This window comes from Erythrolamprus reginae, unplaced genomic scaffold (assembly GCF_031021105.1).
Source record: "Erythrolamprus reginae isolate rEryReg1 unplaced genomic scaffold, rEryReg1.hap1 H_21, whole genome shotgun sequence".
NCBI classification, from domain to species: domain Eukaryota; kingdom Metazoa; phylum Chordata; class Lepidosauria; order Squamata; family Dipsadidae; genus Erythrolamprus; species Erythrolamprus reginae.
The window spans coordinates 323,471-346,500 of record NW_027248475.1 but is presented as its reverse complement, the minus strand read 5'-3'; the positions used below and the strand labels follow the sequence as shown (position 1 = coordinate 346,500).

General features: G+C 43.0%; 1 protein-coding gene and 2 long non-coding RNA genes across 7 annotated transcripts in view; 2 read left to right on the top strand and 1 right to left on the bottom strand.

Moving 5' to 3' along the window:
• LOC139155477 (uncharacterized) overlaps positions 1 to 23,030 on the top strand; it is a 297,390-nt gene that overhangs the window by 136,099 nt on the left and 138,261 nt on the right. The gene's annotated exons all lie outside the window — the stretch shown is intronic.
• LOC139155478 (complement factor H-related protein 1-like) overlaps positions 1 to 23,030 on the top strand; it is a 71,466-nt gene that overhangs the window by 15,444 nt on the left and 32,992 nt on the right. For 3 of the 4 annotated variants that reach the window (XM_070730617.1, XM_070730616.1, XM_070730619.1), the window contains exons 5-6: positions 3,616 to 3,825; positions 13,003 to 13,182. In XM_070730617.1, coding sequence (XP_070586718.1) covers positions 3,616 to 3,825; positions 13,003 to 13,182 — 390 coding nt within the window. The remainder of the gene's footprint in view (positions 1 to 3,615; positions 3,826 to 13,002; positions 13,183 to 23,030) is intronic. The other variant, XM_070730618.1, reaches the window with a different exon arrangement.
• Positions 1 to 23,030, bottom strand: part of LOC139155481 (uncharacterized) — a 53,525-nt gene that overhangs the window by 16,464 nt on the left and 14,031 nt on the right. For both annotated transcript variants that reach the window (XR_011557076.1, XR_011557077.1), the window contains exon 2: positions 22,310 to 22,382. This is a non-coding gene — a long non-coding RNA (uncharacterized lncRNA). The remainder of the gene's footprint in view (positions 1 to 22,309; positions 22,383 to 23,030) is intronic.

Sequence of the window (23,030 nt, the reverse complement as noted above, 5' to 3'; positions counted from 1 at the left end):
GGCGGGGGCGGCTCCCTTTCCTTCTCCCACCACCTATATCTACTGCCGGCGGCCATCGCTGCAGGCCCCCCCCCCAGGCACCTCTGGCCTCCTCACGCCCCTGCCCTCTTGCTGATGCCTCCCACCCACCTGATCTGACCCTCTTTCTGGCTTTGCTAGCGGCTGCGGCTTCTCCTCCTCATCTTGCTGCTAGGGAAGGGGCTGTGAGAGGGGTGGGGCAGGTTCTGGAGCCACAGAGGATTTTTTTTGTAACCTATATAGACGTTTCCTCTTCCCATTTCCTAAATATAATATAGAATATAATTAATTCACTCAGAGAATCTCTGAGAAAGAGGAAGTAGGAGGGGGAGAGAAGAGGTGGAGAGAAGAAAGAAGTAGAAAGGGGAAAACAAGGTAGATGGGAGGGGTAGAGAGAAAAAAGGGAGTGAATAGAGAAGATAGTGATAGACTGACTAATAACAGTAAGATTTGAAGTTAAAATAAGCTATTGATGATATGTATGAAATGAACATTATGGACGTATTTTTACTGTATATGTATCGTGTTGTTATGAGATAAATGTGAAGAAATATGAAAAAAATATTTTTTAAAAAAAATCTGGGCAGTATGTTCATTTTTGCAGAGGCTATCCCACCTGTAAAGGACAATTGAAGCTTCTTCCAGGTTTCTAGATCTTTTTTGACTTGTTGAACTATACTGCTCAAAAAAATAAAGGGAACACTCAAATAACACACCCTAGATCTGAATGAATGAAATATTCTCATTGAATACTTTATTCTTTACAAAGTTGAATGTGCACAACAGCATGTGAAATTGATTGTCAGTCAGTGTTGCTTCCTAAGTGGACTGTTTGATTTCACAGAGGTTTGATTTATTTGGCGTTATATTGTATTGTTTAAGTGTTGCCTTTATTTTTTTGAGCAGTGCTTTTATCATAGTTATCTTTTTTCAAAGTTGAGCACTTAGATGTTAACCAAATTCTCAGATGTTTTATATTTTTTGTAACCTTTATAGCATTTCCTCTTCCCATTGCCTTTCTTGCTTTTTTGTAAGGTTTTTCATTATTATTTTCATTTTGTTCCTACTGCTTTTAAGAGCTGCCTTACCATAATCTTCTATGCACTGTAATAGTTTGGATCTTGATGTTAATGGTTGTTTTAATATAAAAACTAAATAATCTGCAAATGCCTGAAGTTTATAAGTTACTTTTTTGATTTTTAATCTCTTTCTTGCTCTTTTCTAATACTACTCAATAAGACTTCCAATGTAAAACTATATAGTAAGGGAGCTAGGGGACACCCTTGTCTTACTCCCTTCATAATGTTCATTTTGCCAGTAGTCTCTCAGTTAATCATAACCCATGCTATTTGTACAGTATATATTTTTTCGATCATTTTTGTAAATTTATCTCCAAAGTTCATCTTTTGCAATTGTAAAATTATAAATTTCCAATTTATGTTATCAAAAGCCTTCTCTGTCTAAAAAGATTAATGTTAATTGATTTTCTGGATGAGATTGATAATATTCAAGGACATTTATTATATTTCTAATATTATTTTTTATGTTTCTTTTTGGGAGAAAGCTGTTTTGATCTATGTGTATCATTTCATTTAAGACTTTTTAAAAATCTTTCCGAGATGATAGCTGCGAAAATCTTACAATCTATGTTAAGAAGGGAAATGGGCATATAATTCTTAATTTGTGTGAGTTGTGTATCCTCTTTAGGAATAAGTGAGACAAGGGCTTCTGTCCATGATTGTAGTATGTTTGCATTGATTAAGGCATCATTGGAAATCTCTGCATTAATATATCTAGTGGTTCTTGTATTGTCTTATAGAAATTGATTGGTATTCCATCTGGACCTGGAGATTTTTTTTTTCTTCCCTCTACCAATTCCAATATTGTGATTCTTTCATTAAATAATTCTTTTTTGGATTCCATAATTTCAGTTAGTTTCATTTCTTCTAAATGTCCACTGCTACAATATTTTGTTGATATGATTTTTTGGGGGAAAATGAGCTATTTACTTTTTTCCCTCATTTTTATATAGATTTTTCCTTTTTTCATCCTGTATTTGTATTATTGGTTTCTTCTCTATTTCTTTTTCAGTTTATAGGCTAGCCACCATCCCAGTTTGTTAGCATGTTCAAAATAGTTTTGTTTTGCCATGTTTAAATTTTGTGTTAGTTTTTACATAATCAAGTTAAGTTTAAGTACAATTTTAGGAAAGCCAACTACGAACTCATAGATGCCAATCTCTCAATTCTTGAACGGCAAACTTTATTTTCTAACTGCAACACTATTGATGAACTCTACAACACATTTTTACTACAAATTGAAAGGCTTATCAGACTACATGTACCTCTAACATCAACCAGAAGTAAAAGGAAAATAACTTACCTGTCTCAATAAGGAAACTACAAACCAAAAAAAGATATCTTTGGCATAAAAACAAAAAAGACCAAGTAACCAACTTCAAAAGCCGCTACAAAAGCATATGCCAGCAAATAAAAGCAGAATGTCTCAACTATTCCAGCAAACAAGAGGAAAACCTCCTTCGCACCAAATGTAATTGAGCATTCTACAATTTTGTCAACCTCAAGACTTTCTCTATCAGTCAGACCAGACAGTCTTTGTGCATACTTCCTAAAAAAAACATTCTTCTTCTATAGCTGAACCACTAAGCATTATCTTCCAAAAATCCTTCAGGACCAGCACACTCCCCAAGCTATAGGTCAAAAACAATGGTCATCCCCATCTTCAAAACAGGAAACCGTTCTCTCATTGATAACTACAGACCAATATCACTGCTGCATCTCATGCAAGTCTCATGCAAAGTCATGGAATCAATTATAAATCAATCAATTACTCTTCACTGAGAATCTAATAACCTACTCTCTAACAAACAATTTGGATTCAGAAGAAAATGATCCTGCAAAATGATCCTACTTCACTGCAAAAACATATTGACTACCCATCTAGATCAAGGAAAATCCACTGATGCAATTTATATTGACTTCTGCAAAGCCTTCGATTCAGTGGTCCATGACAAACTACTCCTAAAATTCAAATCCTATGGCATCTCAGGATTTCTCTACAGCTGGATTATAGCATGTGTGTTGGTTGGATTGTTTGAGTTGTGGGGTTTTTAACCGGCACCCGCAGAAATGGCAGCATTCACTCTCTGAACCCCCAAATGGAGGGCTCAGCAACAAAGAGGACAAAAACAATAACTGGCCTAGAATGAGTCATTGTTTGGCGTTTTCCTCCACAAATCTCAGAAGAGCGGCAGCTCCACCATCCTCTCGCCGCTCAGACCGGAGTTTGTGAGTTTAATCCATTAATATTTAGTGAAATAGATTTAATTTCTTCTTCCATCCTCTTTTCAATTTTCATAAACATTTCTAATCATTAAGATTCACTGCCTTCTTTCTCTCTTGCATAAAAATCATTTAATTGCACTTGCCTGAATCAGCTCTACTTAATATTCAATTTCATTTCTGTTTCTGAGGTAAAGTAGACAGTGAATGAAAACTAAATTCTACTATTAGCATTTTGCAATGATAATATGATGCATTCAGATCCTGACAGGATTTCCTTTCCTTTCCATATCAGATCCCTGTATGATCACCAGGACTGAACTGGAAAGCCAGAAGATAGAAGTGATAAAAGATGAAATAGATGCACCTGAAAATATATTTGTGCAACATGGTCATTTTATTGAGCTCACCTGTAAAACAGGATATGTCCTGGCAGCAAATTCTTCCCAATCAGCTTTTGTAATCCATTGTGATGGGACACCACCAGTGATTCCAAAATGCAAAGGTGACTTTAAAAAGTTTAATTTTATAATCCTGATATCACCAATACAGAGCCAAAGCACTTCAGTTTGAGCCTATATACCATTAGAGCTGGAATAAACTGCAATAATTTACATATGTCATTTACTGGGGCAGATATTTTTATCTCTCTGAAACCTCCCTGGCTGGACTACATTTTTCCATTCTAGAGGTACCAATGGAAACACTCAGGATGTAGGTGAAATAGGAGAAACCTGAAAGACTTCAGATTGCTGGAAAGGGAGTAGTGCAATAAAAGACACACCTATGATCATTTCATGGCTGAGTTATTGCAAAAACTGTCCCATTGTACTCCTGAAAATTTTTCATCAGTGTAAGGTAATATAACTACACAGTAATATTTTATATCATTGAATGGTAAATACTTTTGCCAACAATAAACTCCAAACCCAACTTCCTACGTACTTCTGTTTTTAAGGAATTTATAAACTGTTACCATAGCAAAATCTAAGTACCAATACCAAAAGAAATTCCAATGTAGTTGCTAACAAGAATATAAAAACCTTTTTAGTTACATCTAGAGAACATTGCTTTGCATTTGATCTTGGGACTAGTAGAGTAGTGGATGTATAATGAGGGACATTTCACAATTTTAGCAATTCCACCTTTCCCAGAACCAAGTTTCACCACAGGTATCAGAAGAACTTTGTGGAGATGTTGGTTTGTTTGTGCATACATGCCATTTAAACATTTAAATATGGTAAAGGGTTAAATAAGGTTCAGGAGGGAAGTTTTTTTAATAGGAAAGTGAACACAAGAACAAGGGGACACAATCTGAAGTTAGTCGGGGGAAAGATCAAAAGCAACGTGAGAAAATATTATTTCACTGAAAGAGTAGTAGATCCTTGGAACAAACTTCCAGCAGACGTGGTTGGTAAAGCCACAGTAACTGAATTTAAACATGCCTGGGATAAACATATATCCATTGTAAGATAAAATACAGGAAATAGTATAAGGGTAGACTAGATTGGCCATGAGGTCTTTTTCTGCCGTCAGTCTTCTATGTTTCTATTTCTGTAGCCTGATTATCCTTGTTAATTCTAGGCAGTTTACAGATATTAAAATAGCAATAAAATAATTTTAAAAATCAATAACATGACTAAAATTAAATCATAAGAAAAATGCACACATATAGACAAAATTGCCTGTGGATCTACTAGCTTCAAGAAGATCAGGAGAGTGGCTGTCATATTCAACTTAAGGCAGCTGTTTCCAAGGAGTGGAGTTGCAAAGAGAAGATGTGATATCACTTCCTGACTAACCTGAAAGCTGGGGACTATTAGTAAATGTTGTATTGCCATCCAGATTAGACAAACCATGGTTATTTGGAAAATTGTCATACATACTTGAGCTATAACCAACTTTAAAAGTGGTGTCCAAACCTTGGATTGCACTCAGAGGTACATTGGTAGGCAATGCAGCTCCTGCAGCTGTAATAAGGCAGAGTTAAGAGTATACACTGAATATACAGGATATTGAATTTTAGACCAACTGATGTTTTGATGGTATCCCCAGGGCAATTTCAAGAATAGCTAATTAATTGTTGAATTACATGCTAAGAAGTTGATATCAACTCTCACAATCACATAGATTTTCTCCAGGAAATCGGTTGCAATCAATCATTTAGATCTTCCAGCAATTTATCCATCAGCCCAGTAATTGAATCCATCTATATTGTTATTGGTGATACTCTACCTCAGAGTTATCATTATAGATAAAAGATCACTTCTAATTCTTAGCAGAATTTTAACGGCTTTGGGAAAAGGAACAAGCACTGCGGGGTCCATTACAGCATTTGAAAGCCTGGCCTTAGGCAGGAGTGGAATCACTACAATGTGGAGCTCTTAATTTACAACCTTGCAGGTAGTTGAAAACACTACTGGGATCGCCCAGGAATAAATAGTAAGAAGCAGGGTCTCAAATTATTCCTTTATGTTTAAATTCTAAGTCAAACCAAAGGATAATTATAGCAACTTGCCGAATTTATTTATGATGTTCCAAATAAATAGTAGTCAAGAGCTACTAAAAATACTAAAAGCTCCACCACAGAGAATTTGAAGACCCAACCACTTTTCCTTGTTACAATTTATTGAACCTGTAACCTCAGGCAGGAGAAGAACTGCAATGCAGAAACCCTGATTTGTAACCTTGTAGGTTATTGCAAATGCTACTGGGCTCCACAATGGAATTGAAAATAAGTGTATCCAGTATGGAGGTATAGGGGTATCAATTAATTCAAAATCAAAGTGAAGAGGAAGCATAAGTATAACAACTTTCTGAATTTATTTATGATCTTTCAAATAAATACAAGGCTACTAAAAACATATTAAATCAAGATGAATAATTTCACAGTATATTTTAGATCTGTTATGACAAACCTATAGCACAAGTGCCCACATGTGGCACGCGGAGCCATATTTATTATTTATTTATTTATTAGATTTGTATGCCGCCCCTCTCCGTAGACTCATGGCAGCTCACAACACAATAAAACAGTTCATGACAAATCTAATAATTTACAATTTAAAATATTTTAAAAAAACCATTATTAAGCAGACATACATACAAACATACCATACATAAATTGTATAGGCCCGGGGGAGATATCTCAGTCCTCCCATGCCTGATGACAAAGGTGGGTTTTGAGGAGTTTACGAAAGGCAAGGAGGGTAGGGGCAGTTCTAATCTCTGGGGGGAGCTGGTTCCAGAGAGTCGGGGCTGCACAGAGAAGGCTCTTCCCCTGGGGCCCGCCAACCGACATTGTTTAGTTGACGGGACCTGGAGAAGGCCCACTCTGTGGGACCTAATTGGTCACTGGGATTCATGCAGCAGAAGGCGGTCTCGGAGATATTCTGGTCCGATGCCATGAAGGGCTTTATAGGTCATAACCAAAACGTTGAATTGTGACTGGAAATTGATCGGCAACCAATGCAGACTGCGAAGTGTTGGTGTAACATGGGCATACCTGGGGAAGCCATGACTGCTCTCGCAGCTGCATTCTGTACGATTTGAAGTTTCCGAACACTTTTCAAAGGTAGCCCCATGTAGAGAGCGTTACAGTAGTCGAACCTCGAGGTGATTAGGGCACGAGTCGTTGCCCTAGCTCAGCTCCAACGTGTATGTGTGTGCCAGTCAGCTGATTTTTGGCTTGCAGAGAGCCTCTGGGAGGATGGAGGAGGGCATTTTTACCCTCCCCGACTCTAGGGAAGCATTTGGAGCCTGGGGACAATGAAACACAAGCCTACAGTGCCCAACAGAACTTGGGAAAGAGGCTGTTTCTGGCCTCCAGAGGACCTCCTGACACGGGGGAAAATGTTTTTGCCCTCTCCAGGCATTGAATTATGGGTGTGGTCACTCGCGCATGTGCGATAGCATGTGTGCATGCTCCTTCAGCACCAAGGGAATAAGAAGTTCATCATCACTGTTTTAGATTCTAAAATATTAGTTTAGGTGAGGGGAAGAATATTAATTAGGGGAGGGGAAGAAGGGGACTTAGTTTGGTTCCTGTTTGGGGTCGGCAAACCCCAGGGTTGACCAGACATGGAGCCTCCACCATCAGCAGTGCAAATGCAGTTAGCAGCCATTAGCCAAGAAGACTGTGTGCTAGAAAGAGTTAGAAACATAGAAACATAGAAGACTGACGGCAGAAAAAGACCTCATGGTCCATCTAGTATGCCCTTATACTCTTTCCTGTATTTTATCCTACAATGGATATATGTTTATCCCAGGCATGTTTAAATTCAGTTACTGTGGATTTACCAACCATGTCTGCTGGAAGTTTGTTCCAAGGATCTACTACTCTTTCAGTAAAATAATATTTTCTCATGTTGCTTTTGATCTTTCCCCCAACTAATTTCAGATTGTGTCCCCTTGTTCTTGTGTTCACTTTCCTATTACAAACACTTCCCTCCTGAACCTTATTTAACCCTTTAACATATTTAAATGTTTTGATCATGTCCCCCCTTTTCCTTCTGTCCTCTAGACTATACAGATTGAGTTCATTAAGTCTTTCCTTATACGTTTTATGCTTAAGACCTTCCACCATTCTTGTAGCCCATCTTTGGACCCGTTCAATTTTGTCAATATCTTTTTGTAGGTCAGGTCTCCAGAACTGAACACAGTATTCCAAATGTGGTCTCACCAGCGCTCTATATAAGGGGATCACAATCTCCCTCTTCCTGCTTGTTATACCTCTAGCTATGCAGCCAAGCATCCTACTTGCTTTTCCTACCACCTGACTACATTGCTCGCCCATTTTGAGACTGTCAGAAATCACTACCCCTAAATCTTTCTCTTCTGAAGTTTTTGCTAACACAGAACTGCCAATACAATACTCAGATTGAGGATTCCTTTTCCCTAAGTGCATTGTTTTACATTTGGAAACATTAAACTGCAGTTTCCATTGCTTTGACCATTTACCTAGTAAATCATTTGCCATATTACAGATGCCTCCAGGAATATCAACCCTATTGCACACTTTAGAGTCATCGGCAAATAGGCAAACCTTCCCTACCAAACCTTCCCCTATGTCACTCACAAACATATTAAAAAGAATAGGACCCAGAACAGACCCTTGTGGTACACTGCTTGTAACCTGTCTCTGCTCAGAATACTCGCCATTAACAATAACTCTCTGATGTCTACGCTTCAGCCAGCTTGAAATACACTGAACTATCCAGGGATTAAGTCCAATCTTCACTAATTTATCTATCAGCTTTTTATGTGGAACCGTATCAAAGGTTTTGCTGAAGTCCAGATAGGAATATCCACGGCACCACCTTCATCCAACAACTTTGTGACATAGTCAAAGAAATCAATGTGATTAGTCTGACATGATTTGCCTTCAGTAAAGCCATGCTTATTTGGGTCCAATAAGTTATTGTTTTTTAGGTGCTGATTTATCCTCTTTTTGAGTAGAGTGTCCATCATTTTAACTAAGCTAACTTGCCTGTAGTTACCAGCTTCTTCTCTACTGCCCTTCTTGTGGATAGGCACAACACTGGCCATTCTCCAATCCTCAGGAACATCTCCTGTTAACAGGGATTGGTTAAACAAATCAGTCAGGGGGGTAGCAATGACAGATCTGAGTTCTTTATGAACTCTGGGGTGGATGCCATCTGGACTCATTGCCATATTTATCTTTAATTGATCAAGTTCTTCTAAGACTTGATTGAAGAATTGGAAGTCATCCGGAAAAGAAAAGGGAGTGTAAGTTTTTTGTGCTGGAGTTGTGGCGAGGAGAATTGACTGTTAATTTGAGCATTGCTGCCAGAGGGAACAATCTTTTTGCTTATGGATTATGGGAAAAGGATTTCAAGAATTTGTGGAGAGCGGCTAAATGGATACTGTAATTTGCTGGTTTTTTTATTTTGAATGGGACTAGAAGTTAACATCTAAAAATCATCTTGGAAGAATATTGGTGAATTTGTAGAAACGTACTATTAATTTTCTTTATATATATACTATTTGGATTCAAAAGTTAAAAAGCTGAAATGTGGAAAAAAACAACAATAAGAGATTTAAGGATGGTATGGTTGCCATCTATTGGTAGAGACTTTATTCGTGAGACAGTTCTTCAAGTTGGAATTTTTTGTTTACTTAGACTCGATCTTCATGACACGTACCACAGATAAAATCAGGCACCACAGATAAAATCAGCAAAATTCTCTGCAAACACAACATCAAGACAGCCTTTGGTACAGATAAAAAAATAGCCAACATCCTAAGAATCCCGAAAGACAATATCCAGCTAGAAAACCATGGAGTTTATCAAATACCGTGTAAAATCTGCAGGGCCACCATCAGGAATTTTGGGGCCCCATACAGCCTAAGTGTCTGCCCCCCCCCCCCGCCATTTTAAAACTATTTTAAGTCGCCAAGCCACTCCATCCCCCGGGGATCATTTCCCGGTTCACGCCAAGCAAGGCGGTCCCATAGGCCAGTGTTTCCCAACCTTGGCAACTTGAAGATATCTGGACTTTAACTCCCAGAATTCCCCAGCCAGCGAATGCTGGCTGGGGAATTCTGGGAGTTGAAGTCCAGATATCTTCAAGTTGTCAAGGTTGGGAAGCACTGCCATAGGCTATTTCAGGAACTGGGTTAAGCCGATTGTGTGGACTCGTCCAGGAGAAAGAAAGAAGCGGGAGTGACAAGGGAAAGAAAGATCCTGGCATCGGTCAGGCCGAGCGAGGCTTATTTACGGCTCCTTGGCACTTCTCCCTTCTTGTTGACAAAACCATGTGCTTTCTAGCGAGGGGAGAGGGGAGGGGGATCCCACACCCGGCAGCCACCGGAGAGGAGCTGGAAAGGACGAGGGGAGAGAAAAAGCAGGGTACCAGCAGTCAGGCGGGTGTCTTGAGGGGGCACTCCCATCTGGAAGGAAGGGAAGAAAGGCGAGGGCGAGCTATGAAGGAAGGAAGGAATGGTAAAAGGGGCGATCAAGAGAGGAATGGGTGAGTGAATGGACGGAGGGTGGGAAGGAAGGAAAGAGGGAAGGGACAGGAACAGAGGAAGGGTGCAAATAAAGCAAGGAAAGGTGTGAAAGGGGAGAGTAAGAGAGGAAGGAGTGAAAGAAGGGAGTGAGGGAGGAAAGAAGGGAGGAAGGAGAAGAAAAGCAAGAAATGGAGGGAGGGAAGGAAGGAAGGAAAGAAAGAAAGGGGGAAGGGACAGGAACAGAGGAAGAAAGCAAGGAAACTTATGAAAGGGGAGAGTAAGAGAGGAAGGACTGAAGGAAGGGAGGGAGGGAAGAAGGTAGGAAGGAGAAAGAAAAGAAGAAATAGAGGAAGGGAAGGTAAAAGAGAGAAAGAAAAAGAGCAAGAAAGAGAAAGAAAGAAAGAAAGAAAGAGAATGAAAGAGAAATAAAAAGAGAGAGGGGGAATGAAAGAAATGGAAGGAGGGAAGGAAGGAAGGAGAGAAAGAAAGAGGAAGGAAGAAAGCAAGAGAAAGAAAAAAGAATGAAAGAGCAAGAGAGAAAGAGAGAAAGAAAGAAAAAGAAATGAAAGAAAGAAAGAGGAAAGAAAGAGAATGAAAGAGAAATAAAAAGAGAGGGGGAATGAAAGAAATGGAAAGAGGGAAGGAAGGAGAGAAAGCAAGAGAAAGAAAGAAAGCAAGAGAAAGAAAAAAGAATGAAAGAGCAAGAGAGAAATAGAGAAAGAAAGAAAGAAAAAGAAACAAAGCGCCCACAGGTCAGACCCCCGCCCAGCCCCTACTTTCCGCTCCCTCTTGCATGCTCAGGTTGCTGCACCGAGGCGCCCCTGCCCCAGCCCCCTCCTCAGTTAGCCTGCCTTCTCCGCGGTCTTCTGCGGCGGCTTTTCGGGCGGAGGGGGCCTGGCTCCGTGGCCGGTCCGAGCCCCCCTGGCCTCCCCCGCCTGGGGCATTTCCTCTCGGCATCAAGGAGGCGCAGCGGCGGGCGGAGAGAGGGAAGGGGGGGCAGCGGCGTCCCTCCTGGCCTTGGCGGGCCACCCGATCCTCCCCACCTCCTGAAAACCCGGCAGGGGGAGAGCGAGGAGCCGGCTCCAGCGGGCACGGGGCTTGGCTGGCTGGCTGGCGGGGGGAGCGCCGCTGGTGGTGCGGAGGGAGACCCTCCTCCGGGAGGGAGGGGGCCAGGCAGCAGCTAGCCAGCCAGCCGGCGGGATGGCGCTTCCGAGTTCGCAGCCAAACTTTGCACAGGCGGACGGCCGAAAGGAACGCTAGAGAGGGGCGCGCCTCCAGCTGCAGCAGCTGGGCTCAGCAGGAGAAGCACCGGGGGCCCCCCATTATTCAATTTCCCGGGGCCCGGTACGCCCCTCCCAGTAATACCCGTCTATCGGCGGCCCTGAAAATTTGCCCAGCCACATATATTGGACAAACTAACAGGAGAGTAAATGCACGTGTTGCAGAACATAAGAATGCATTAAGGAAAAAAAGAAAAAACCTCCTCCCTTTTCCAACACTTCAAAACTACAGGACATGAAATTGATTTTGACAGTACTAAATTAATTTCCAAAACAGAACACTACAGCAAAAGAATAATCATGGAAGCCATCGAGATAGAAAAACATCTCCAAAATATGAACAGGTGGGATGATACCTCCCGCCTACCAGACATCTGGAAACCAGCCCTCATGAACAAATGTATCCCAGCCATAGAATCTGAAACCAGACTCAGAACACACATTGCAAAACAACCAAGTAGCCTGCAAGCTCCAACTACTCAGGATATCACGCCTAATCCACAATCATTAACTAATCAGCATACCTCAGTTACATCAACGACCCCAGGTGTTACCCCACTGACTCACCAGGAAGTTTCTACACAGCAGACAATTGCTGAGCCATCAAACCACACCCAGCCACCAGTATTTATAGAAGGAAGGTCAGGTCTCGCTGTGTTCTCCCTAGAACAAGGACAGAAGCACCAGCCTGAAGATGACGAGTGAGACCTTGGCATATTGGGGTTTCTTCCCATGTAGGATTTGGAAATTTCTGGTGACGTTTTGACGAGGTCCCACTCGTCATCTTCAGGCTGGTGCTTCTGTCCTTGTTCTAGGGCGAACACATGTATATACATGTGTATGTGTATGTGTGTGTGTGTGTGTGTGTGTGTGTGTGTGTGTGTATATATATATATATATATATATATATATATATATATACATACATACATACATACATACATGTCTATTTGTCAAACGTTGATGTTTACAAATAATTCATCATGAGACAACTCTTTATATAGCCACAAGGCATGGCCAAGTGTTCTATAGAGTTATTCACAAAGAGATCTCTTCCTCCTAAGCCATTCTTGTCTGCTAATACTACTGCACACTCTTGCATCGAGAAAGGGCTCATCCTCTTCTCCTAAGTCACTCATGGTCACCCCTGGAGGTGCAACAGTCCCTGGTTGACTTTCAGCCTCTGACTCCACATTCTCTTCGACCTCCTCACTATCAGACTCGGGTGCCAAGTACACTGGCCTAGGATACCAAAACACACCTGTCTCTTGATCCTCAGAACCCATGATCAGCTGAGTGGGAAACAGAGAGGCCATAAGAATAGATATGAAAAATAGTAATGATATTGTTATCCATACTTATGGAAATCAGTGACTACAATCTGATATGAGTTTTCCTTTTTTATATAATACATGATTTATTTTCTTTAGAAATTACATGCAATTCTCCAAGACTATCTCATGGTACTTTCCGACCTCAAAGAACTATATATCACAATGAGGATCTAATTCGAATTCGTTGTGACACTGGATTTACTTTTGAACCAGATAATGGAGAAAAAGTGGTTGAATGCACAAAAAATGGATGGTCACCTCCACCAAAATGTTTCAGTAAGTAGAACTAGTGTACATTACAATGATTGTAGAATGGCTGATATCTTTAATTCTGTACAAGTGTGTCATGCGGAGCATATTAGAGGGCACACATTCCCTGTCAGCTCCAGTCCATATGTGTGCACTGGCCAGCTGATTTTAAGCCTTCCAGGGGGTGGGGGAGGTCATTTTCATCTTCCCCAGGCTTCAGGAAAGCCTCTGGAGCCTGTGGATGGTGAAAAATGGACCCAATGGCATTACCAGAATTTCAGAAACAGACTTTTGATTGGGCCTTCGGGCCATTTTTCATGCTCCTCAGGCTTCAGGAGGCTTTCAGCAGGCTTTCCTGAAGCCTGGAGTAGGAAAAAAGAAAAAAAAACCTTCCCTCCATCCTCAAGAAGCCCAAAAATCAGCTGGAATCTGTTTTTTGCCATCTACAGGCTCCAGAGGCTTCAGTGATTCTGGCATGCATGTGGGTGAGGCAGCATAGGGGGGTTGTGCACTTCTGGCTGGCTAGCTTCCAACATGCATGTGGGGGTAGAGCATTGCATTATGGGTATGGTCATGTATATGGGAACCTTTTTGGCACCTGAGGAAAAAAAGGTTCATCAGGTTCTATGAGAACAGAATAGATAAGATTGCATCATTGCATTTCTACAAATTTATCTTGAACAGAGTCTTTTTACATACAGTATGTTGGAACCAGTAGTGGGTTGCTACCGGTGCATTCTTGAGCATGCACCCTGGTAGTGGCCCTCTGGTGATGTTGCTGGTCTATGGGTACTGCCATCTTTTTTTAAAAAAAAGTTTTAATCCTTTTTTCCCCTTCTGCAAATGCACAAATGCCGAGTTTCTGGCATTGCATGCGGTTGGCATCTTGTTTATGGCATTTTTATTTTAAAAATTTTTGGGGGGGGGTTGCACTGCGCATACATGCGCACAGCCATGAGGTATGGTTGTGCACTGTGAGAGGAAGCTAAGCTGCAGAGAGGTAAGTTGGAACCCATCTCTTACCAATGCCCCAACTGAGCTGCCACCTTCTGCCTAAGATAATTCCTTGTTGTGCTAGGTCCCCCATCCCCAGAGCTTGCTGCAACCCCCCTATCCCCTCCAAGCTCATGTGGCTAATTAAGCCACCAAGGCCAGTGTGGCTCTATTCCAGGCAGCCTAGTGAGGCCCCCACCATCCCCATTGGGCTCCCTGATGGCAGAGGGGAAGTCATGCCAGCCCTCATGAGGAACCAACACTTGGAGCAGTTTTGGAGTGGTTTCAAGTGTGGGCTATTGCAATACTTTTTCACTCCAAGCAGCCTAAGCTTGAAAACAAGCTCTAAAACTGCTCAAATAATCAGTTCCTTGTGGGCCCTTGCCAGGGAAGCACATGGGAGATCTCTCCCCTCCTGTCTTTGGGTAGGACAAATTCAAACAGAGCCGAGCTGGGGGAGAGAGAGAAGAGAGAGAGAAAGAGAGGCGACAGCAGTAGCTGTATGCTTGTCTTATGCCAGCTGCTGAATTGGGGCACTTCTCCCCCTTTAAGGAAAACCTGCCACCTGTCCTGGCATGGGGAGAGGGAAGAGAGGCTCATGGAGGGTCACTCTGCCCACCCCCACCAGTTGTCTCGCCTCACCACTCCACCTTAAGTAGGAGCCAAAACTCCAGTAGAAGATTCTATTTCTCTCCCTTCTAGCTGGCTAGCTTCTTTCTGCCATAAAGATAAGGACTCCTGACCTGCCATCCCATGTCAGTGGTTCCGTACACTCCGCAAACCTCCACCATAGGATTTTGCACTAGCAAGCAAACTCTTTTAAGTCATGGAGGGAGGGAAAAGCTGGGACTGTTTTCTGCTGCCAGCCACCTCCTCCTCCTCCTCCCCCTCCCAGGTGGCTCTACTTTCTTCAGAGTACAGGGTAAGATTATAATAACCATTTGCAAAATAGGAGACTTGAACCCCATGCCATAAAAAAAGTTCTACCAAGAGCCTTTTTACTCACTCACTCCATTTAGCAACAGAAAATGCAAAGAAATTTCATCATGGGGACCACAACCTTTTCAGGATAAGCCTCACCTCTTCCCTTCTTCCTCCCACTCTTTGTTTCTAATTATGGCACACAAGTGCACTTTCCTAATTTTGCTCTTTTTGGCTGTCTAACCCTAACCCTCCCACCCTAAGCCGCAGTGGTGGTTGCGGCTTCTCCTCCTCCTCATCCAGCCACTAGCCAAGGGGCTGCGAGAGGGGTGGGCAGGTGTTCCCGAAGCGCTCCCAGGCTATGAGAGGGTTTTCTCTGGGAGCGCCTGCCCCACCCCTCTTGAGTAGCAGCCCCTTCACTCGGAGAGCTTTCCCCGAGAGCTTCCGGTATGCCTCAAAATAAGAAAAACCTTCCACGGCCTCCAGAGAAGAAAGGAAGAGAGAGAAAGAGAGAATGAGAGAGAGAGATAGCAACAGACAGAAAGAGGGAGAGAGAGAAAGAGAGAGAAAAAGGGAGAGAGAAAGAGAGAGAGAACAAGAGAGAGAGAAAGAAAGCAAGAGAGAAAGAGAGAGAGCAACAGACAGAGCAACATAGAAAGAAAGAGGGAGACAGTGAGAAAGAGAGAGAGAGAGAAAGAGGGGGGAGAGAGAAAGAGAGAGAGAGAGAAAGAGAGAGAAGAGAGATGGTTTTGTTTTATTATTAATTTCTTTTAGTAAAAAAGAAGGGATTTTTTTTCCTATTTATTTATTTATACTTCTATGCCACTCAGTCCCAAAGGGACTGCCACTCAGATACTATAATTTTCCGCCCACACCGAAAAAAAAATTAGAGGGAACATTGACCTGGGCTTTTCTTGAGCCGGGGCATTGTCGTTCTCCAGGCTGGCAGTGGGCAACAGCTGCTGCTAAGGCTTGGCGTACATGTTGCTCCCATGGCCCACTGCTGGCCCAGAGAGCACCAACACCTCGGCCTCAAGTCGGGAAAGCACCAGGCTGGAGGAAGACCCAAAAATCCGCTCTGCTCAACAGGTGCCCCATGGCGGCAGGCCGGCCCTCCAGCCTGGCCCTTTCCCAACTCACTGGGGCTCTTGCTGAAACTGGCCTCAGCATCGGCACTCTCTGGGCTGGGGAGCTACCCTGCCGCCACGGGGCAGCCACCAAGCGGAGCAGATTTTCGGGTCTTCCTCCAGCCCAGTGCTTTCCCGACTCACCAGGGCTCTTCTTGAGGCTGGGGCATTGGCGCTCTCTGGGCCGGCAGCGGGCAATGGCTGCTGTTGAGGCTCAGCATCCATGTTGCTCCTGCAGCCCACCACCAACCTAGAGAGCACCATCACCCTAGCCTCAAGAAGAGCCCCGGTGAGTCAGGAAAGCACTGGGCTGAAGGAAGACCTGAAAATCTGCTCTGCTTGGCGGCCACCCCATTGCAGAAGGGTGGCCCTCTAGCCTGGCACTTTCCTGACTCACCGGGACTCTTCTTGAGGCCGGGGCATTGGCATTCTTCAGGCTGGCAGCGGGCAATGGCTTCTGCTAAGGCTTGGCGTCTGTGTTGCTCCTGTGGCCTGCCACTGGCCTGGAGACCGCCAATGCCCCGGCCTCAAGAAGAGCCCGGTGAGTCGGGAAAGCGCCGGGCTGGGGAAAGACCCAAAAATCCGCTCCACTCAGTGGCCCTCCAGCCCGGCACTTTCCTGACACACCAGGGCTCTTGTTGAGGCTGGCACCGGCATAGATGCCCTCTGGGCTGGATGGCCACCCTGCCGCCATGGGATGGCTGCTGAGCAGAGTGGATTTTCAGGTCTTCCTCCAGCTCGGCACATTCCCGAATCAACGGGGGGCTTCTTGAGGCCTAGGCATTGGTGCTCTCTGGGCCAGCAGTGGACAATGGCTGCTGTTGAGGCTCAGCGTCTGTGTTGCTCCCATGACCCACCACAGCCCATCCCGCCACAACCCATCCCAGCCTCAGCCTCTTCAGTGCCAGCGCCGGCAGTGGCTCCCTTTCGCCGCCTCCATCTGTGCGCTCTGCTTCTACCACTGAGGGCCCCTCGGCTGCCGAGGGGGCCTGGTGAGCCACCACCACCACCATCCTGCGAAAGCTGGAGGAGGTGGGGACAGCCCCTCCCCTCCCCTGGCCTTGGCTGACCCACCCGCTTCCCATTGTCACAGCCCCATTTCTTTTTATTTTACCGCCGTTGCTGGCCACGTGGCTGAGAAGATTGGGTGGGAAGCTGCTTCTCCCCAATCTTCTTAGCCACATGGCCAGCAATGGTGGGAAATTCATGGGGGAAAACACGGGGTGGGAAAATAAAAAGAAATTCATGGAGACACCACACGGGGCTGCGACAATGGGGGGGAATGGAGGAAGAGCAGTTTCCCCCCATCTTCTCAGCCATGTGGCCAGTGACCAGATAGGAAAATAAAAAATAAAGCACTCCTCTGCCCAGCCATCTCCAATAAAATAACACACTTACTTGAGCGGCGGTTCTCCTTCTCTAGCGAATGAAAATAAAAAAGGGGGTTTTGTAAATGGCTAAGGGCAGCCAATACAATCAGTCAAAGCAAATTCCTGGCTGCATACCACTCCCTCACACAGGACAGGAGTCTGTGCGAGCCAAGGTGAGGTGGGTGGGCATGATTGACGAGCCAGCAAATCAGGAAGCTGTTGGCTCATCAATCAATTTCCTGCACATGCGAAGATTTTTTTTGAAATGCCAGTGACCGGGGAATCCCGGAAGTAACTAACACAGATTAGCTGGAGCCCACCCCTGCTCTGAATGTAACCCCACCCACCCACCACCCCTCCATTAAGCCTCCATTCATTCTCTTCCTGACTGCAGAGATTGCCACAGACAATGCCTTGCATTTTCAGCCTTAAAATGCTCCATTTCAGAGCCGATCAAGGCTGCAGGATTGCCAAGTCACTTCCATGCATTGCATCTTAGGCCTCTACACACACCATTTTTCTCCTCTGTCATGTCACATTTCCAGGTGGCAATTGGCAGCGATGTGATTTGGTGAACCCCGCAGCCTTGAATGGCTCTCACAGAGTGTTTGGAGACTGAAAATGTGAGGCATGGAGCCCAAAATTGCAACCCATAACAGCTGCTGTCTTGTCTTATCGCTTCCGTTCTTCACCTGCTTTACTCACTGATGCTCCCTCTGATGATTAGCTGTGCTTTTGAAGCTGCTTATCAGATCCAATGTAGTATGTGCAAGTGAAGTGAGAGAGAGCATGTGCATGCTCACATCCAGAAAACAATTGTGTTGAAGCTGACCAGGCTAAGGATGCTAGCCAGCCGAATACTTGGTAGGCAAAGGCAGAATTTTCTTCCCCTATTTTCCTTCTCCAAAACTAAGGTGCATTTTATACTTCAGTGTGTCTTATACTCCTAAAATATGGTAATTTTAATATATTATATAGAAATATGTATAATATTATTCTCCCTATGTCTTCCTTCTGCCTCTATTCCAGCTCCTAGTAAAGCCAATCTTGCATTATAAAAGATTTTATCCATCATCTCTATCCATTTTAATATTTCAATTCTTCTTTTTTTTTCTGACTTGTCTCCCAAATTCCTTCTTTGGGTCTTCATCTCTATCTACATCTTCAGGCATCTTTTATCTACAATGGATGGATAGATAGAGTGGTCTTTAGAAGGAAATGCCCATAGTCAAATAGTAGATAAGGAAGAAATACTTAGGTTAAACTTTCCTGTTTAACCTAAATATTTCTTCCCTCTCTATTATCTGGCTATGGGCATTTCCTTCTAAAGACCACTCTATCTATCCATCCATTGTTCTGTTGGGGAGAAACATTGACCCCCTCAGATAGGTCCCCCAACTTGGGAATCCTCCTGGATCCACAGCTGAGCCTTGATCACAATTTCTTGGCTGTGTTGATTAATTGCTTGATTATCTTTTCCAAAATATTCCTTGGTATTGAGGTCAGGGTGAAAGGTCTGTTGTTTCCTGGATCTGTTTTTTCCCCCTTTCTTGAATATGAGAACTACATCAGCTCTTTTCTAGTCCTCTGGCAGTTCCCCAGTACTCCAGGATCTTTGAAAGGTATAGTTCAGTGGTTCTGAGATCTCATCTGCCATTTCCTTCAGAACCTTAGATTAGATTAGATTTATTGGATTTATATGCCGCCTCTCTCCGAAAACTCGGGGCGGCTCACAACAAGATAAAAACAATACATAATAACAAATCCAATACCCACCAATCCAATTACAATTTTAAGCTAAAAATTCATAAAAAACAACCCCAGAATATTAAAAAATATGCATACAATCAATCTAATACCAAAACAATATGGGCAAGGGGGAGATGTTTCAGTTCCCCCATGCCTGACGGCAGAGGTGGGTTTTAAGGAGTTTGCGAAAGGCAAGGAGGGTGGGGGCAATCCTAATCTCAGGGGGGAGCTGGTTCCAGAGGGTCGGAGCCGCCACAGAGAAGGCTCTTCCCCTGGGTCCCGCCAGACGAAATTGTTTAGTCGACGGGACCTGGAGAAGGCCAACTCTGTGGGACCGAACCGGTTGCTGGGATTCGTGCGGCAGAAGGCGGTCCCGGAGGTATTCTGGTCCGGTGCCATGAAGGGCTTTATAGGTCATAACTAACACTTTGAATTGTGACCGGAAACTGATCGGCAACCAATGCAGACTGCGGAGTGTTGGAGTGATATGGGCATACTTAGAGAAGCCCATAATTGCTCTCGTAGCTGCATTCTGCACGATCTGAAGTTTCTGAACACTTTTCAAAGGTAGCCCCATGTAGAGAGCGTTACAGTAGTCTAGCCTCGAGGTGATGAGGGCATGAGTGACTGGGAGCAATGACTCCCAGTCCAAGTAGGGCCGCAACTGGCGCACCAGGCAAACCTGGGCAAACGCCCCCCTCGCCACAGCTGAAAGATGTTTCTCTAATGTGAGCTGTGGATCGAGGAGGACGCCCAAGTTGCAGACCTTCTCTGAGGGGGTCAATAATTCCCCCCACCCCAGGGTAATGGATGGACAGATCGAATTGTCCTTGGGAGGCAAGACCCACAGCCACTCCGTCTTGTCTGGATTGAGTTTGAGTTTGTTGACACCCATCCAGGCCCCAACAGCCTCCAGGCACCGGCACATCACTTCCACTGCTTCGTTGACTGGGCATTGGGTGGAGATGTATAACTGGGTATCATCGGCGTATTGATGATACCTCACCTTGGGGTGTAATCCATCTGGTCCTGGTGATTTGAATTCGTCTAGGGTGGACAGGTGTTCAGTTACCATTTCTTCCTTATTTTAACTTGCATTCCTAATATGTTTTTTGTGATGCTGTTTTTGATAGGTTGGACTGTTTTTTCCCTTTGTGTAAAGACAGATGCAAAAAACATGTTGAGTAGCTCTGCTTTCTTCCTGTTGCTTATCACCTTCTTGCCACTTTCTCCAATTGTTTCCTTGACTTTTTTCTTGTTTCTAATATTTTGGAAGAAGCTTTTTTTTGTTACTTTTTACTTTTGTCACAAGCCTTTGTTCATTGTGAGCTTTAGCTTTCCTCACTTCATCTTTACAGGCTTGGGCTATTTGCTGATGTTCTGCCTTAGTTATTTCCCCTTCTTTCCACTTTTTATATTTTTCCTTTTTGTCTTACAATTTGTCAGAGAGTTCTTTATGCAGCCATGCTGGTTTCATTTACTCCCTCTGTTTGGTTGGGTGGCCTATAATATAGATCTATGGCAATGTCATTCCCCCCCCCCCCGCCCCCTTTAATACTGACCCAAATGCATTCAAGGTGATTTTCATTATTTTTGTGCTCTCTGTAGAGATGTAGTTATTTCTTATATATAGTGCAACTCCACCTCCTCTTTTATTTGGTCTGTTTCTTTTAAATCTCCCTAGCTGTATATTCCAATTGTCAGTTTCATCCCACCAAGTTTCCATAATGGCAACTATATCATATCTTCCCTCATTTACTTGAATTTCTAATTCACCCTGTTTATTCCTCATACTCTGTGCATTGGTGGAGACAGTTAAGTCCATTTTGGTTGATCCTGTTTTTATTGTCTACATAACCTGTCTTGTGCCTGACTGCCCCATTTTTATTTCTACCTGTTTGATTAGTGCACATGGTATGGCACTCTCTATTAAATGCTTGGCTTTGCTTGACAGCAGGACTGATAAACTTGCCCTTATCTTTTTTGTGGGCACTGTTAACCCTATTAATTTTTGATTGCTGTGGACAGAAATGATCTGTATCAATTCTCTGTCCCTGATGTTCAGTTTAAATGTTTATCCAGGAAATCTGTGAATTTAATACCAAGTAGCTCAGTCCCTTTATTTGATAGATGCAAACCATCTCTTTTGCACAGTTTTTCATTGGACCAGCTGCAAACATCATGACTAATAAAGCCAAAGCCTTCTCTTTTACACCACTCTTTTAGCCACACAATTAACTCTGCTACACATTGGCCTTTCCCTTTTTGTTCCTTATATACTGATAATATCTTTTAAAAGATAAGCCTACAACCTATACTACTAGGTTCCTACCCCAAGCTATGGAAGTCATTCTACACAGAGAGTAGATCTTTTTGGAACAGATCGTCTGTGCCAAGATGTATAAGAGCACCAACATCACAGTCCTTGCTGGCATTCTTGACTATCATAAGAATATGCCACTTGTCTCTGTTGGCAGTAGCACCTGGCAGACATCTAACCTCTTTGTCCTTTCCCAAATTTACATCACTTACAATTGAATCACCAACCAGAAGGTGGCTTCTCTTTTTGGATAGTTTGCTGCTTCTGTGTGACTGATGTGTACATGTGATTCACACTTTCCACTTTCCAAGATAAGTTCTTCATCTTGGACCACAATCCCCTGCTTGTTTGAGCTATTGTTATTACAACTACCTTGATCTGTCATTTTAATGTCCCTATTAAGGTCATACAGGGCACTATATCTGTTATGCAAAAGCATAATTTTTGTGTTTGAACTAGCCTATAAAAAGGTTTCAGGTTATATGGAAACATACAGTTTATTGAGCATACTTGTAGAGCAGGAATAAGAGAGATAATAAATCCATGTAGCATCAATAATTAAATTTAATGCATAATTCCCAGCTGAACTTCTTAATTATTTTTGTCACCATGACCTGGTGCTTGAAGCTAAAGTCAGCTGCTGGCTTTCCTCAATTGTTGTTAGCTTTTTGTACCTTTGTTTTTTATCAGGACCTTAATGGGATATAACTTCTGTCTTCAATTCAATGGTCATTCAGAACCTGGCCTCTGGTTGAAGATAAAGAAAAAATTATTTAAAAAGAGTTTTAATACTTATTTTAGTAATTTATGTAGTTGACTATCTCACAAAACAGAGAATTAAAACTAAAACACAAACACTGCATGAAAATCAAACATATATGCACACTACTTCTAAATCAAAGTATAGAGTGAACAAATCAATCAGCAGGTCTCTATTAATTTGCTTTTAAAATGTAGTTTTAATAAATCCTGAAAAACTTCAAAACCTTTTTTTGTGGTTTCTATTCTGCCTTCATTTATGAATATATCAAAAACACACCGTTTGAATTAACTTAGTTTAATCAATGAATCACCACTAACAACTGGCTTAGCAGTGGAGACACATCACAAATCAAAAAGCAACCATTTCTTGTAGAAAGTCAGCTGCTACATTAGCAGCTGGTGCAAGTTCAGACACTTCACTCAAAACAATGTAATTAATTCTTGTTATCTCATGTAATGTCCAAGGTCTTGGCAAAATGCCCAGGAGTCTTGATAAGAAATCTGAAGCCGAGAAACAGGGATTTACAAGACAATTCATGACAGAAATATGAGTCTGAATTATTGTTTCCTGCAGCCTTTCTGACATCTCTACTGTTCTTAAGTAGGGGCCAATTAGCCCCTAGCCTTACTCCT